This window comes from Cyrtonyx montezumae, unplaced genomic scaffold (genome assembly GCF_038088225.1).
Source record: "Cyrtonyx montezumae isolate F1298 unplaced genomic scaffold, pur_monq_1.0 scaffold_206, whole genome shotgun sequence".
NCBI lineage: Eukaryota > Metazoa > Chordata > Aves > Galliformes > Odontophoridae > Cyrtonyx > Cyrtonyx montezumae.
Window position 1 is genome coordinate 2,142 of NW_027071944.1, and position 15,725 is coordinate 17,866.

General features: G+C 63.5%; 2 protein-coding genes and 1 long non-coding RNA gene across 3 annotated transcripts; 1 reads left to right on the plus strand and 2 right to left on the minus strand.

Annotated features, from left to right (window-relative positions):
• The first annotated feature begins 7,634 nt into the window (after nucleotides 1–7,634).
• ZBTB45 (zinc finger and BTB domain containing 45) lies at nucleotides 7,635–11,390 on the plus strand. Its single transcript, XM_065737773.1, has 2 exons — nucleotides 7,635–8,616; nucleotides 10,800–11,390. The coding sequence occupies exons 1-2, from the start codon at nucleotides 7,644–7,646 to the stop codon at nucleotides 11,129–11,131; spliced, it is 1,305 nt and encodes a 434-aa protein (XP_065593845.1). The 5' UTR covers nucleotides 7,635–7,643; the 3' UTR covers nucleotides 11,132–11,390.
• On the minus strand, nucleotides 10,171–11,099 carry LOC136049474 (uncharacterized). Its single transcript, XR_010622307.1, has 4 exons — nucleotides 10,964–11,099; nucleotides 10,377–10,855; nucleotides 10,297–10,327; nucleotides 10,171–10,235 (listed from the first exon to the last, which is right to left on the minus strand). It is a non-coding gene; the product is annotated as an uncharacterized LOC136049474 (long non-coding RNA).
• Nucleotides 11,391–12,079: 689 nt separating the features above from the next.
• Nucleotides 12,080–15,657, minus strand: LOC136049472 (zinc finger protein 239-like). Its single transcript, XM_065737772.1, has 3 exons — nucleotides 15,537–15,657; nucleotides 14,430–15,000; nucleotides 12,080–12,548 (listed from the first exon to the last, which is right to left on the minus strand). Exons 1-3 carry the CDS (start codon nucleotides 15,601–15,603, stop codon nucleotides 12,080–12,082), a joined length of 1,107 nt encoding a protein of 368 aa, XP_065593844.1. The 5' UTR covers nucleotides 15,604–15,657.
• Nucleotides 15,658–15,725: the final 68 nt, after the last annotated feature.

The window sequence follows — 15,725 nt, forward strand, 5'->3', positions numbered from 1 at the left end:
CGCGGGTGGCGGCGGTGCTGTCCCCGACGTCGTCCAGCGCCCGGCGCAGGATCTGTCCCTGCACGCGGGCCCGCGCCGTCCCCACCGCCACCGCCGCCGCCTCCTCCCGCACCGCGCGCTCACAGCACTGCGTGCACTGCGCCTGCACCGCCACGGGGACGGGGGGGAGGGGGAGATGGGGGGTGGGGTGGGACGTGGGGGACTCGTGGGGACGTGGGGTGGGACATGGGGACTCGTGGGGACGTGGGGTGTGCGGCACGGGGACGTGGGGGGGAGGACATGGGACTTGTGGGTCGTGGGGTGTGGGGCACGGGGACGTGGGGGGTCATAGGGACGTGGGGTGGGACGTGGGGTGTGTGGGGACGTGGGGTGGGACATGGGGACCTGTGGGGACATGGGGTGTGGGGCACGGGTACGTGGGGGGTCATAGGGACGTGGGGTGGGGACATGGAGGCTTGTGGGGATGTGGAGGTGGTGTGGGGCACGGGGATGTGGGGGGGAGGAGGACATGGGGATGTGGGGGGTCATAGGGACGTGGGGGTGGGACATGGGGACTCGTGGGAACGTGGGGGTGTGCGGCACGGGGACGTGGGGGGAGAGGACATGGGGATGTGTGGGGACGTGGGGTGGGACATGGGGACACGTGGGGACGTGGGGTGTGGGGCACGGGGACACGTGGGGGTCATAGGGATGTGGGTTGGGACATGGAGGCTTGTGGGGACGTGGGGTGTGGGGCACAGGGACGTGGGGGGGGGAGGACATGGGGACCTGTGGGGACATGGGGTGTGTGGGCACGGGACGTGGGGGGTCATAGGGACGTGGGGTGGGACATGGGGACTCGTGGGGACGTGGGGTGTGGGGCACGGGGACGTGGGGGGGTCATAGGGACGTGGGGTGGGACATAGGGGGTGTGTGGGGACGTGGGGTGTGGGGCACAGGGACATGTGGGGTCGATAGGGACGTGGGGTGGGACATGGAGGCTTGTGGGGATGTGGGCTGTGGGGCACGGGACGTGGGGGGTGTGAGGACATGGGGATGTGTGGGAACGTGGGGTGTGGGGCACAGGGACGTGGGGTGGGACATGGGGACTCGTGGGGACATGGGCCGTGGGGCCGTGGGCTGTGGGGCCGTGGGATGTGGGGCCGTGGGGATGTGGGGATGTGGGGCTGTGGGACGTGGGATGTGGGGCTGTGGGATGTGGGATGTGGGGGCCGTGGGGCCGTGGGATGTGGGGCGTGTGGGGCCGTGGGCTGTGGGGCCGTGGGGCTGTGGGCTGTGGGGGCCGTGGGGCCGTCCCGTACCTGCAGGCGGTAGCGCTCCCCCCCGCCGCCGCTGCTCCTCCTCCGCTCCGCCAGCAGTGCCCGCAGCCGTCGTTCCGCCGCACGCTCCCGCTCCGCGCCAGCGCTGCCCGCCGCTCCCCTACAGCCGTGGGCCCCGACACCTGCCGTCACCCACGGTCACGGCCCCTGTGGGGCCAACCGGGACCACCTCGGGACCACCCAGAACCCCCTTGGGACCACCACGGAGCACCCAGGACCTCCTTAGGACCGCCATGGACCACCTTGAGACCACCCAGGACCACGAAGGGACCACCTTGGGGTCACCCAGGACCTCCTTGGGACCACCATGGACCACTTTGGGACCACCCAAAACCACCTTGGGACCACCACGGAGCACCCAGGACCTCCTTAGGACCACCCAGAACCCCCTTGGGACCACCATGGAACCCCATGGACCACCTTAGGACCACCCAGAGACCCCCGTGGGACCACCATGGACCACCTTGAGACCACCCTGAGGTCACCCAGAACCCTCGTGGGACCACCCTGGAGCACCATGGACCACCTTGGGGTCACCCAGGACCACCTTGGGACCACCCAGGACCCTCGTGGGACCACCATGGAGCACCTTGGGACCACCCAGGACCACTAAGGGACCACCTTTGGGACCCACCATGGACCACCATGGACCACCTTGGGACCACCACGGAGCACCCAGGACCTCCTAAGGACCACCCAGGACCACCCAGGACCTCCTTGGGGTCACCCAGGACCACCTTGGGACCACCTTGGGACCACCCAGAACCCTCGTGGGACCACCATGGACCACCTTGAGACCACCCAGGACCACCATGGACCACCTTGAGGTCACCCAGGACCCCTTGGGACCACCCAGGACCACCATGGGACCACCATGGACCACCCAGGACCCCCTTGGGACCACCACGAAGCCCCCCCCCCCCCGCTGTGGAGGTCTCCGTGTCTCACCCGGCCTTCGCGCTGCAGCCGCTCCCGCAGTTGGAGGCAGCGTGAGCGCAGGGCGGCCTCGGCCGGGTGCTGGGGCACCCCTTGGGTGCTGCAGCATCTCTCGCAGTCCCCTCTGTTCCCGTTCCAGCCGCTTCCCGTTCCTCGCCGCCGTCCGGGACCCGCGCGTCCGCGGCATCCGTCAGTGCCCTCTGCAGCTCCTGAGCCTGAGCCAAATTTGGGGGGGGGGGGGGGGGGGGTCCCGGAGCCTGTTAGGGGGTGACCCCCACCCGTGGGTGCCTCTGTAGGTCCCCCATACGTGGCCCTATAGGGGACTCACCTCGTCGTGCCGCCGGTGCAGGAGCTGCCGCAGCTCCCGGTTGTGCTCCCGGCAGCTCTGCTCCAGCGCTGCCTGCAGCCCCGCGGGGTCCGGGCCCACCCTGGACCCATAGGGGCTATAGGGGCAGCGGAAGGGGGTGGGGAGATGGGGGGGGTGGATGGGGGGGGGGGGTGCGTGTATAGGGGACGTGGGGTGGCGGGGATGTAGGGGCGAAATGTGGGGGATATGGGGAACGGATAAAGGGGGTAAGGCAATGGGATACGTGGGCGTGGCCAAAGAGGGAGGGGGGGAGGGGGTCCAAGGGGGGGGGTCGGGGGGAAGGGGGGACACACGCACATCAACGTGGGGGAGGGGGGGGCGGGGGCACGTGGGAGGAGAGGTCGTCGCGCTCCTGCTCCGCCCGTCGCCGGGCCGTGGTGGGCTGCAGCCACGGCCTGCGGGCAGGGTCGCATGGGGACACCCCTCCCAGAATGCCCCGCCCCCTTCTGGGCACAAGCCACGCCCCCTCGAGCATTAGCCACACACCCTTGTTTGCACTAGCCACGCCTCTTTCCGTTCCAGCTCCGCCCTTTTGTGCTTAACCACACCCTTTTCTCGTTAGCCCCGCCCCCATGGTCACTCGGTCCGCTCCTTTCACCCCCGAGCCCCGCCCCTCCCTCTTTAGCCCCACCCCCCTATCCTCAACCCCATAATCAGCCCCACCCACTATCGCCTCAAGCCCCGCCCCATTTAACATTAGCCACGCCCCTTTTGCTTCCAAGCCACACCCTCTTATCATTAGCCCCCCCCTTGGTCGTCCAGATCTGCCCCATTCCCATCAATCAAGCCACGCCCCCTCGCACCTTTTCCCGCCCCCTTTTAGCCGAAGCCCCGCCCCCCTCCCACATTACTCACTCCTTTTACCCCAAGACCCCACGCCTCCAATATTAACCTCCACCCCATCCACCCAAAGCCCCGCCCCTTTCCTTTAGCCCCGCCCCTTTGTCACACAACCCTGCCCTTTTCGCCCCAAGCCACGCCCCCTCAACATTAGACCCGCCCCTAAGCCCTTGACCACGCCCGCCTGGTGGGTAGCCCCGCCCACCCTGCGGTAACCACGCCCATGGCCCCGCCCCACCTGCCTCAGCCGCGTCCAGCTCTGCCTCTTTATCCCGGAGCTGTGACTCCGCCCTCCTTCGCACGGAGCTCCGCCCCTTCCCGGGCCGTGCGTGCTGCCTCAAGCTCCGCCACAAACACCGCGTTCCGCCTCCTGATAGGGCGGGGCTGCGTGAGGACCCACCCCTTTCTCCAAGCCACGCCCTCTCCAGCTCTGGCCCCACCCACCTGATGCTGCCTCAGCCGCTCCCATGCTCGATCCCGGGCCCGGAAGGCTCCGCCCACTCGGCTTTGGCTCCGCCCACCGCGATCTCGAGGGCCCTCAACGCCCCCGCCCTCTGCCAAGCTCCGCCCCCTTTCGTGCGCCAGGCTCCGCCCCAGCGCCGCCACCTGCGCCCCAGCGCCGCCACCTGCAGGGGGCGGGCACACGGTGTGATTGACAGCTTACTGCACCACCCCACACCCACGACCCCTTTGAAAGAAAAACGGGCGGAGCTTTGCGTTGAGTGACACCCCCGTGGCTCCGCCCTCCAGCCAGGCCCCGCCCACCTGGTTGCTGAGGTCACGAAGCTCCGCCTCCAGGTCACGCTGCTTCTTGGCCTGGAGGGAGGGAGGGGCAGTATAAAGGGTCAAGGGGTCACCTGAGGGGGGCGATAGGTGTGGGGGGGAGGGAGGGGAGGGTCTCCCCTGCCCCACCCCCCCCCTCACCTCCCCATCCCCGGGTGCTTTCCCACGGTGGAAGGAGAGGAGCGTTGGCTTGGGGACAGCAGTGGCCCTGTCCCCGCCCCGTGTCCCAGTTCCAGCCGTGGGGCTGGCTGGGGGCCAATGGGGCCGGGGGAGGGAGAGGTGGGGGGGCCCTGAAAAGGGAAATGTGAGAAAGCGGGGTCCCTGAGGGTGCTGCGGGTCCCCATTTCCCCTGTGGTGAATTTTGGAAGGGTCTCCTATTTCCCCACCCCTTTCCCCTCCCCCCCCACCCCCCCAAACCCGGGACCCCAACCTGGGTTGCCTCTCCTTGGACCTTGTGTCCCCCCCAGAATCTGGGTCCCATGGCTGAGGGGGTCCCTAAATCCCATGATTTCCTCCCCCCCCCCCCCCCTCCTCGGACAACTGTCCCCCTCCTGGAGCCTTGGTTCTCCTCGGTGGGGGGGCTCCCCATATCCCTACACCCCCCCCCCACTATGGACATCTGGGTGCTCTGGGTGGGAGCTGCCCCAAATCCTTATGTTAACCCCTCTCTCTGGCAACGGATGGGGGGAGGGGGTGAACATCCCCCTCCCCCTCCCTCCACATTTGGGTCTTTCTCTGTTGCCAGCCCCCCCCCCCCCCACTCATCCTCAGTTATCTGAGTGGGGTGGGGGACCCCCAGATCCCTTCATTCCCTCCCCCCCCCCCCCCAAAACGCTTCAGTCCCCGCTCACCTGTGTCAGTCTGAGGGATCCCTCATCCATCACGACCCGAACTGGTGGGGGGGGGGGTTCAACAACACCGAAGCTGGGGAGACACTACAAGGACAGCACCCCCCCCACCCCCCCCCGCCCTTCCCTCCCCCATAGGAGTCCTTAGGGGTGAAGGAGGGGTTGACAGATGCCACCCTGGTATCCCCCACGCTTTGTCACGTCCCTGCGGCACCAAGTGTGCCACTGCCGGTGCCACCCACGCCACGGGCATAGGAGGACACAAGGAACCTCCCCCCAACACCCTCAGCCCCCCCCCCCCTCGGGCTCTACTCAGTGCCCGCCCACCCCCCAGGGGACACAGGTGAACAGGGACATCAGTTCTGCCCCGTGTGGCATCAGGGCCAGCCCTCGCCCCAGGGACGTGGGCACCTCCCCGGTCCGCCCAAAGCATCTTTCTGGGGCACCTGAGCGTAAAAAGTGGGCACCCAAGCGTAGAACGGGGACCAAAAGAGCACCAGGGGCACCCGAAAACATCGCTGGGGCACCAAGCATCTTCCCTGGGTATATAAACCACATCTTGGAGCAGCCAAGCGTGTTTCTGGGGTACCCAAGGACGTCTTGGAGCAGCCAAGCATGATTATGGGGTGCCCAAGGACGTCTTGGAGCAGCCAAGCATGATTATGGGGTGCCCAAGGATGTCTTGGAGCAGCCAAGCATGATTCTGGGGTACCCAAGGACCTCCTGGAGCAGCCAAGCATGGTTATGGGGTACCCAAGGACGTCTTGGAGCAGCCAAGCATGATTCTGGGGTACCCAAGGACCTCCTGGAGCAGCCAAGCATGATTCTGGGGTACCCAAGGACCTCCTGGAGCACCCAAGCATGATTCTGGGGTACCCAAGGACCTCCTGGAGCACCCAAGCATGATTCTGGGGTACCCAAGGACGTCTTGGAGCAGCCAAGCATGATTCTGGGGTACCCAAGGACCTCCTGGAGCAGCCAAGCATGGTTATGGGGTACCCAAGGACCTCTTGGAGCAGCCAAGCATGTTTTTGGGGTACCAAGGACCTCTTGGAGCAGCCAAGCATGATTCTGGGGTACCCAAGGACGTCTTGGAGCACCCAAGCATGGTTATGGGGTACCCAAGGACCTCTTGGAGCACCCAAGCATGTTTTTGGGGTACCAAGGACCTCCTGGAGCAGCCAAGCATGATTCTGGGGTACCCAAGGACATCTTGGAGCACCCAAGCATGATTATGGGGTACCCAAGGACGTCTTGGAGCACCCAAGCATGATTATGGGGTACCCAAGGACCTCTTGGAGCACCCAAGCATGTTTTTGGGGTACCAAGGACCTCTTGGAGCAGCCAAGCATGGTTATGGGGTACCCAAGGACCTCTTGTCAGCGTAAGTCCAGCACAGAGGGTCCAGGACCTGTGGGGATCCCTATGGGGACCTACAAGCCATCTGGGGTACGGGAAAGTCCATAGGGGATTCCCCCTATAGGGGACGTCGGTGTGGGGAAGGCGCTTATGCAGGTCTATAGGACTGGGTTCTCCCTATGGGGCTCCATAGGGGAATCCAAACGTGTGGGGACGTCTGTAGGGCAGTCAGTACCTACAGGGATCGGGGCCATTCAGGGGATTCCGGCTGCTCATCCCCCAAGCTTTAATGGGACTCTAACAGGGGGCACTGCTGGGTCCTCCCGTCTCTATGGTACGGAGGCGCTGGGAGGACCGCGCCGACTCTATGCTCCCTGCTCACTTCCGCCCTTAGCCCGCCTCCGACCGGAAGTAGCGTAGGGTGCGGCGGCCGGAAGCAGCGGTGGAGGCGGCGGCGGCTGCCGCGGGTGTGAGGTGAGTGAGGCCCCGCCCCCCGCGGTCCCCCCGAGCCCCAGTGGGGTCCTCCACGGTGTCCCCAGCCCCGCGTGGAACCCGGCACGGTGTTCCCCGGCCCCATAGAGAGCGTCCCTATAGAGTGCCCCCTGACCCCGTACAGTGTCCCCATAGAGTGTCTCCTGACCCCACACAGAGTCCCCTGTGTCCCCTGACCCCATACAGTGTCCTCTGACCCCATACAGAGTGTCCCCTGACCCCATACAGTGTCCTCTGACCCCATACAGAGTGTCCCATGTCCCCTGACCCCATACAGAGTGCCCCCTGACCCCATACAGAGTGTCCCCTGTGTCCCCTGACCCCATACAGTGTCCTCTGACCCCATACAGAGTGTCCCCTGACCCCATACAGAGTGTCCTCTGACCCCATACAGAGTGTCCCCTGTGTCCCCTGACCCCATAGAGTGCCCCCTGACCCCCATACAGAGTGTCCTCTGACCCCATACAGAGTGTCCCCTGACCCCACACAGTGTCCTCTTCCCACAGTTGTCCCCTAACCCCAAACAAATCATCCCCAGCTCCTCTTGCTCTTCCCACACTCATCCCCATGGATGCCGACCCTCCCCCCCTCCCATAAATCATCCCCACACCTCACAGATGCCCCCGGTGTCACGGCTCAGCCCCCCCCCCCCCCTCCCCCTCCCCCCAGGTACCTGCAGACCCCGCTGTCCCCGCGGCCATGGCGGAGGCCGTGCACTACATCCACCTGCAGAACTTCAGCCGCTCTCTGCTGGAGACCCTCAACGGGCAGCGCTTGGGCGGTCACTTCTGCGACGTGACCGTACGCATCCGCGAGGCCACGCTGCGAGCTCACCGCTGCGTCCTGGCCGCCGGCAGCCCTTTCTTCCACGACAAACTGCTCTTGGGTCACTCCGCCATCGAGGTCCCCCCCGTGGTCCCCAGCGGGGCCGTGCGGCAGCTGGTGGAGTTCATGTACAGCGGTTGCCTGGTGGTGGCTCAGTCCGAAGCTCTGCAGATCCTCACCGCCGCCTCCATCCTGCAAATCAAGACGGTCATCGACGAGTGCACGCAGATCATCTCGCAGAGCCGCGGGCCCAAGGCTCTGCCGCCCGCCCGCCCGCCGCCCGCCGCCGCCGCTCAGCACAAGCTGCGTGAGCTCCTGATGCCGCCGGCGGAGCACGACGGCTGCTTCGGGCCGTCCAGCTGTCACAGCCGCAAGCAGAGGCAGCCCCTTCGGCTCCAGCTGCCCGTCAAGGAGGAAGAGGAGGAGGAAGGGGTGGTGGGGGGAGGCCGCGAGGAAGGCTCGGAGGCCCCGCTGTCGTTCCCTGCGGAAGAGCCGCCGTTTTTTGGCACCCCCGACGTCTTCTCCGACGGCGCCTTCCTGACGCCTTGGACGGGTGATGATGGGGGGAAGGTGGGGGCTGAGTGCAGCCTGGAGGCGTCGGGGAGGGGTCCGGCTTTTGGGACGGAGGTGGCACTTGGGGGGAGCGGCCTGGGCTTCACCCCTCCGGTGCCGCCCCTCTACGAGGAAGGGTTTGTGGAGGGGGAGACAAGTGGCGGCGTCCCCCTGGTGCCCAAGGTGCCGCGGGCCGGCCCCTCGCGACGCCCTGAGCCGTCCTACCAGTGTGGCCATTGCCAGAAGACTTTCAGCTCCCGAAAGAACTACACCAAGCACATGTTCATCCACTCCGGTAAGGGGACACGGGGTCGGGGTGGGGGGCACAGGGTCTGCATGACTCCTTATGGGGTTGTAGGGTCAGAGCAGGTCTTGGGTAGGTCCATCTGATGGGGGATAGTGAGGGCATGGGGACGTGAGATGAAGAGGTGGATGCGTGCGAGGGCGTTGGTGGGACAAAGACACGGGGCAGTGGGGTTGGTACGATGAGGGAATGGGAACGGTGACATCGGGACGACATCCCCACAGCGACCCGTATTTGTCTGCGTTGGTGCGTTCCTTCACACTGATCCACGTGGGGAAGTCTGCATTGACCCACGTTGCTCAGTTGCTCTTGACCCACGTCGACCTGTGAGCTGCGTTACCACAACCCACTGCCCTATGTCGACCCTCGTGTCTCTGGGTTATCCCACACTTGAACCAGGGGTGATCTCTCACACACGTTGACGTGTGCTGATTTGTTCTGTTGACCCTCCAAGAGCTGTGCTGACCTGTTGACCCACAGAGGCCTGTGCTGACCCACGTTTTTCTGTGTTGACCCACAAAGACCTGCGTTGTTGTGCGTTGGTGTGTGTTGAGCTACGCTGATCTGTTCTGATGCACGCTGACCCGAGAGACGTGCCACTCTCTGTTGACCTCTGTGGATCCATGTTCACAACATCACTCTCTTTTGACCGATTTTGGTCATGTTGACCTGTGCTGGTCCTCGATGACCTGCTGCCAGCCTATGTAGCTCCACACAGACCATGTTGAGCTGTGTTGGCCCTCAATGACCTGCTGTCAACCTACGTAGCTCCATGTAGATCATGCTGACCCACAATGACCTGCCATCAACCTATGTAGGTCCATGTAGATCATGTTGGCCCACAATGACCTGCCATCAACCTATGTAGGTCCATGTAGATCATGTTGGCCCACAATGACCTCCTGTCACCTGTGTAGGTCCATGTAGACCACGCTGACCCGTGTTGGCCCTCAATGACCTGCTGTCATCTATTTAGATCCATGCAGATCATGTTGATCTGTTGGTCCTCGATGACCTGCTGCCAACCTGTGTAGCTCCATGTTGACCTGTGTTGGCCCACAATGACCTGCTGTCACTTGTGTAGGTCCATTTGACCACGTTGACCTGTGCTGGCCCTCAATGACCTGCTGCCAACCTGTGTAGCTCCATGTAGCTCCATGTTGACCTGTGTTGGCCCACAATGACATGCTGCCAACCTGTGTAGCTCCATGTTGACCTGTGTTGGTCCTCAATGACCTGCTGTCACTTGTGTAGGTCCATTTGACCACGTTGACCTGTGCTGGCCCTCAATGACCTGCTGCCAACCTGTGTAGCTCCATGTAGCTCCACGTTGACCTGTGCTGGCCCTCAATGACCTGCTGCCAACCTACATAGCTCCATGTTGACCTGTGTTGGTCCTCAATGACCTGCTGCCAACCTATGTAGCTCCATGTTGACCTGTGCTGGCCCACAATGACCTGCTGCCAACCTGTGTAGCTCCATGTTGACCTGTGTTGGTCCTCAATGACCTGCTGCCAACCTATGTAGCTCCATGTTGACCTGTGCTGGCCCACAATGACCTGCTGCCAACCTACGTAGCTCCATGTTGACCTGTGTTGGCCCTCAATGACCTGCTGCCAACCTGTGTAGCTCCATGTAGCTCCATGTTGACCTGTGCTGGCCCTCAATGACCTGCTGCCAACCTATGTAGCTCCATGTTGACCTGTGTTGGTCCTCAATGACCTGCTGTCACTTGTGTAGGTCCATTTGACCACGTTGACCTGTGTTGGCCCTCAATGACCTGCTGCCAACCTGTGTAGCTCCATGTTGACCTGTGTTGGTCCACAATGACCTGCTGCCAACCTACATAGCTCCATGTTGACCTGTGTTGGTCCTCAATGACCTGCTGCCAACCTACATAGCTCCATGTTGACCTATGTTGGCCCTCAATGACCTGCTGCCAACCTAGGTAGCTCCATGTTGACCTGTGCTGGCCCTCAATGACCTGCTGCCAACCTGTGTAGCTCCATGTTGACCTGTGTTGGCCCTCAATGACCTGCTGCCAACCTACGTAGCTCCATGTCGATCACGCTGACCTGTGCTGCTCCACGTTGGCCTGTAACCGATCTGTGCTGCTCCCCATTGACCCGTGGTGATCCGTGGTGCTCCACACGGACCTGTTTCTCTCTCTGCAGGTGAGAAGCCCCACCAGTGTTCCATCTGCTGGCGCTCCTTCTCGCTCCGTGACTACCTACTGAAGCACATGGTGACCCACACGGGCGTCCGTGCCTTCCAGTGCAGCGTGTGCTGCAAACGCTTCACCCAGAAGAGCTCCCTCAATGTCCACATGCGCACCCACCGCGCCGAGCGCTTCCAGTGCCGCTTCTGCACCAAGGGCTTCTCCCACCGCACCCTCCTGGAGCGGCACGCTGCTGCCACCCACCCTGCGCCACCGCCAGGGCCACCGCCAGGGCCACCGCCACCAGACACCAAGGGTGTGGGTGTCAGTCACACTCACATGGCATGAGGGTGACCCAGGGGGTTGCCATCAACCCCAGACTGACTCTTAAGCACCACGGGGTGAGGACTTTGTCCCCTGTCATGGACTTGATGCCCTGGACAGACAAATGGGGAGAGGTGAGGTCCATCCCACTTGTCCCCTCCCACCCAAGATGTGTTTCTCAATAAGGGGGTTTCCTTTTACCTCTGAACTGTGGCAGTGGGGGTGGATAAATGTACTCTGGAGCACTGGCGGGCGGTGAAAATCAACACGCAGGTTTTAAGGACTCATTTAGTGTGTCGTTAATGCAACTATTTTCCTTAAAAATCCCTCCTACCCCTCTGCCTGCCCGTGATGCTCTCACCCAGCAGGGTGGTGGGCGTCAGCAGGGCTGGATCACGGGCGCAAAGCCATCGTAGAAGGGCTGCAGTAGCAGTTGTCTGTGTTACGGGTCCTCCCCGCATCTCCGTGTCCATGTTTAGCCCCAGCGTCGCCTCTAGTGGCCCTCGTGGCTTCTGCAAGAGCCAATACGGTCGCCAGCAGGGCCAACTCGTTGGCCCTACCCAAGTCTTTGCGTTGAGGATGGCCACCACAGAAGGGCTGCGTAGCTGCCAACCACATCACAGAGTCTTTGTGGCCAATTCTGTCCACAGTCCTGTGGCTGTTTGCCCTCATGGGCTCCCCACAACATGGAGTCACAGCACAGAAGAGCCACTGATCGCGTCGCGGGTCCTCCCCAGCTCTTTGTGTTGATGCATGGCCTTACCACATCCCTGTAGCTGAAAGATCCCCTTCCTGAAATCCTCACATCAATGACAAACACCCACAGGACCAAACCCTGCTCCTGGGGGCCACCGCAGCCGCGGGTCAAGCCACGGACCTTCCACAAATCCTTCTCTTGCTGACAAGCACCAAGAGGGCAAAGCACCTTCCACAGAAGAACTGTCTCCTCCTCCCATCACCCTGGGGAGCCCCTCAGAGCCCCCTCCTCACAGCCAGGGCTGGGCTGGGTCCCTGCTCAGCCGCGTGGACGCGGCGGTGACGGACCAGGTGGGAACTGCGGCTGAAGGTTTTGGGGCAGTCGGGGCAGAGGAAGGGCTTCTCACCGGTGTGGGTGCGTTGGTGCTCCACCAGACGGGAGCTCTCGCTGAAACGTTTGTCACACTGGGAGCACTGGAAGGGTTTCTGGCCGCTGTGGAGGCGGTGGTGCTGTCTGAGGTTGGAGCTCCAGCCGAAGCGTTTGCCGCAGGCGCCGCACTCGTAGGGTTTCTCGCCGGTGTGGCTGCGTTGGTGCTGGAGCAGGTTGGAGTTCTGGGTGAAGCTCTTGGCGCAGGCACCACACTTGTAGGGTTTCTCGCCCGTGTGGGTGCCCAGGTGCCGCATGAGGTGCGAGCTCTGCCCGAAAGCCTTGCCGCACTCCGTGCACTTGTAGGGCTTCTGAGCGCTCAGAGGGGATGTGGGGGGCAGCCCCCAAGCCCAGTCCAGCTCCGGGGACTGTGGTGGTAGTGGGGATGTCACCAGGCTGTCAGAGGTGTCCACCTCAAGGGTCTCCACGGTGCCTGTGGTGGGACAGAGGTGGGTGTCACCACAGGGGTCCTTAATTAACCTACCTGAACTCTCTAATTACCCTTCAACTACCAACCGAGCCATGCGGTGCCCTCTCAGAATTGTATTTCACCTGGAGGTGGCCATGAGGGGCGTGGCCTAAATGGGATGTGCTGACTGGGGCTGGATCTGATTTAGGTTTGGGGTTGGGCCTGATTTGGGATCGGCGCAGCTCCCATTCCCTGCTGCCATGGTGGAACGCACCTGGGGATGTGGTGCATCTCCGTTCCCGGAGGTCCTCCGACGCAGGGAGGTCCCCCTGTGCCACCCAGGATGTGGATGAGACACCTGACTCTCACATGGACACAACCAGCAAGAAATGACCCGTAGGGACCCGTGTCAGACCCACACTGCTTGGGGTTGGACCTGGACCACCACAGGCCCTCACAACACCCTCAGGTGGGACAGAGCCGGAGCCAGAACCTGGCAGGTTGTGAATCTCCACGCGAAGAGCTCCTCAGACCTCACCAAGATGAGGCTGTGAGGAACCCACTCCAAAATGCAACTGGTTTGGGGTTGGGGTTGGACCGCAGAGGCACCTCACCTCCCTCCCAAGCACAGATAGAGCAGAGAACAGTCACAGTGATACAGTGGCTCTCCATCCCTGCATGTCCTCAACCCCCTCCTGGCTGTGACCACCACGGACTTGCAGCCCTCCACGCCCCCATCGGCCCACGACGTCCCAGGACTCACCTTGGTGGTCTCCAGACGCCGCGTCCCGGTCCACATCCCACTCTGCAAGCGTCTCATCCGGCCGCTCCATGGCCTGCGGGAAGACACAACAGGGGGCCACCCTCTGCCGAGTGTGGGGGAGGAGGAAAGGGTTACGGACGGGATTCTGGAGGGGGAGGAGTCCTGGAGAGGACAGCAAATGTGGAAGTGGGGAACGCGTGGGGACACTGGGTCAGGGATGCGGTGTGGTCCTGGTGACGTGGGGAACCGCGTGGCCCCGTGGTCCTCCCCCTCCCCTCCCCCCCCCCTCCCCCCGCCTCACTTCTACAGCCGCATGGCCTCCACCGCCCTCTATCTGCACCTCCGGAAGCGCTTGTATCCCACCAGGGGCCGCTCTGTGCCTCTTGGCGGACTGAGACTCGATGGTATTAACTCCTTCCATGCCAGCACCTGCTGTTGCCTCCCCCTACCCCCACGTGCCCTCCGCCCCCTTTCTTTATGCTTTTGCCCCATTTAGGGGTCTGGTGCAGGATGTGATGTCACCCCCGCAGGGGGCACAGATAAGATGATGGGGTACAGGGTGAAACTGGGGTGACTGGAGTCCAGTCTGGAAGGGGGAGGGGGGGACTGGACCTGAATGGAGGCATCCAGGGCTGGATGTGGGCTGTCTCCAGATCCAACTGTCCCCACGGGTACGCGGTGGCAGCTCCCTGATGTCCCCACGGCGACACGCAGAGCTCCTGGAGGCAGATTTGGCAACACGTGTGTCCCCTCTGACGGCTCTGTGCGCAAAACACAGCCCCACAACATCCCCATGGTGATGGGCAGAGGTGAAGCGATTCCTGATGCCCGCAGTTCGGAGACGGTTCCAGAAGGAGGCAGCTCGAGGTGACGTCTGGAGCCTGATGTGCGTGACAGCGCCAGAGTGCAGACGCTGCTTCGCTGACGTCCACGGGACGGGCAGAGAGACGGGGATCCACACCGTATACGTCCACTGGCAGCCCTGGCAGCAGCACCGACGACGCCGAGCAGCCGTCCCCGAGCCTACTTGTGTCCCCGCTGGTGCGTGACGAGGCCGGAGCGCTGGCGGAAGCGCTTTCCGCACCGCGGGCACGGGAACGGTTTCTCCCCGGTGTGGATGCGGCGGTGAGCGGCGAGGTGCGAGGCGACGGCGAAGGCTCTGCCGCAGTCCCCGCAGGCGTGAGGCCGCTCGCCGGTGTGGCCGCGGCGGTGAAGCGCCAGCGCCGAGCTCTGGCTGAAGCGTTTGCCGCAGTGGGTGCAGGCGAAGGGCCGCTCACCGGTGTGGACGCGGCGGTGCACGGCCAGGTGAGAGGAGACGGCGAAGGCTTTGCCGCAGTCGCCGCAGACGTGAGGCCGCTCGCCGGTGTGCAGGCGGCGGTGCAGACCCAGCGCCGAGCTCTGGCTGAAGCGTTTGCCGCAGTGGGTGCAGGGGAAGGGCCGCTCGCCGGTGTGGACGCGGCGGTGCACGGTGAGGCGGGAGCGAGCGGCGAAGGTTTTGCCGCAGTCGGCGCAGCGGTGTGGGGAGGGGTGGGGAGGGGAAGAGGGGACGATGGGTGGCTGGTGGGTGAGGGGGTCGGGCGCTGGAGACGGTCCCGGGGCTGCGGGGAGAGGGAGAAGAGGGGGAGGGATGGGGTGTGGGGAGATGTGGGGGGCACGAAGTGTGAAGGGGGGGGAAGTTGGAGCGATACGAGAGGGCAGGGGGATGTGCAGAGTGATATGGGGACACGTGGAGTGACATAGGGGACGTCTGAAGTGACATAGGGGGCATGCTGGACACGCAGAGTGACATAGGGGACACACAAAGTGAACATGAGAGGGCAGGGGGATGTGCAGAGTGATATGGGGACGTGTGGAGTGACATAGGGGATGTCTGGAGTGACATGGAGGCATCTTGGATGTGCAGAGCGACATAGGGGACGTGTCAAGTGACAGGGGAGACAGTGTGACGCGAGAACGTGGACAGGTGGGTGCACAGGGGCATGAGGATGTGTCACAGAGAGAGATGGGGACACAGAGGGGACATGGGGGCACACGTGGTGGGGCCACGAAGTGACACAGGGGTTGTAATGATGCACTGGAACACACGAGGGGCTTGAGGTGACGTGAGGGTGACACACAGGTGACAGGCACTCACCAGGAGGGATGTGGGAAGGATGTCGTCCTGGGGCCACCAACGTCCAGGACCCTTTGGTGACAAACATGGTGCCTGCGGGGACATCACCATTACCCAGTGCTCCCAGTCGCCCTCCCAGTGCTCCCAGTTCCTCTCTCAGTGCTCTCAGTCAACCTCTGCTCACTCCACGCATCCCTCTACTCATGAGGA

Excerpts from the sequence above, each read along its gene's own strand:
- ZBTB45 (XM_065737773.1), top strand. The coding sequence starts at position 7,644 with ATGGCGGAGGCCGTGCACTACATCCACCTGCAGAACTTCAGCCGCTCT. Across the intron at positions 8,617-10,799 it reads GCACATGTTCATCCACTCCG|GTGAGAAGCCCCACCAGTGT; the intron begins GTAAGGGGACAC and ends CTCTCTCTGCAG.
- LOC136049472 (XM_065737772.1), bottom strand. The coding sequence starts at position 15,603 with ATGTTTGTCACCAAAGGGTCCTGGACGTTGGTGGCCCCAGGACGACAT. Across the intron at positions 15,001-15,536 it reads TCCTTCCCACATCCCTCCTG|CCCCGGGACCGTCTCCAGCG; the intron begins GTGAGTGCCTGT and ends CTCTCCCCGCAG. Across the intron at positions 12,549-14,429 it reads ACGCACCAGCGGGGACACAA|CGCTCAGAAGCCCTACAAGT; the intron begins GTAGGCTCGGGG and ends ATCCCCTCTGAG.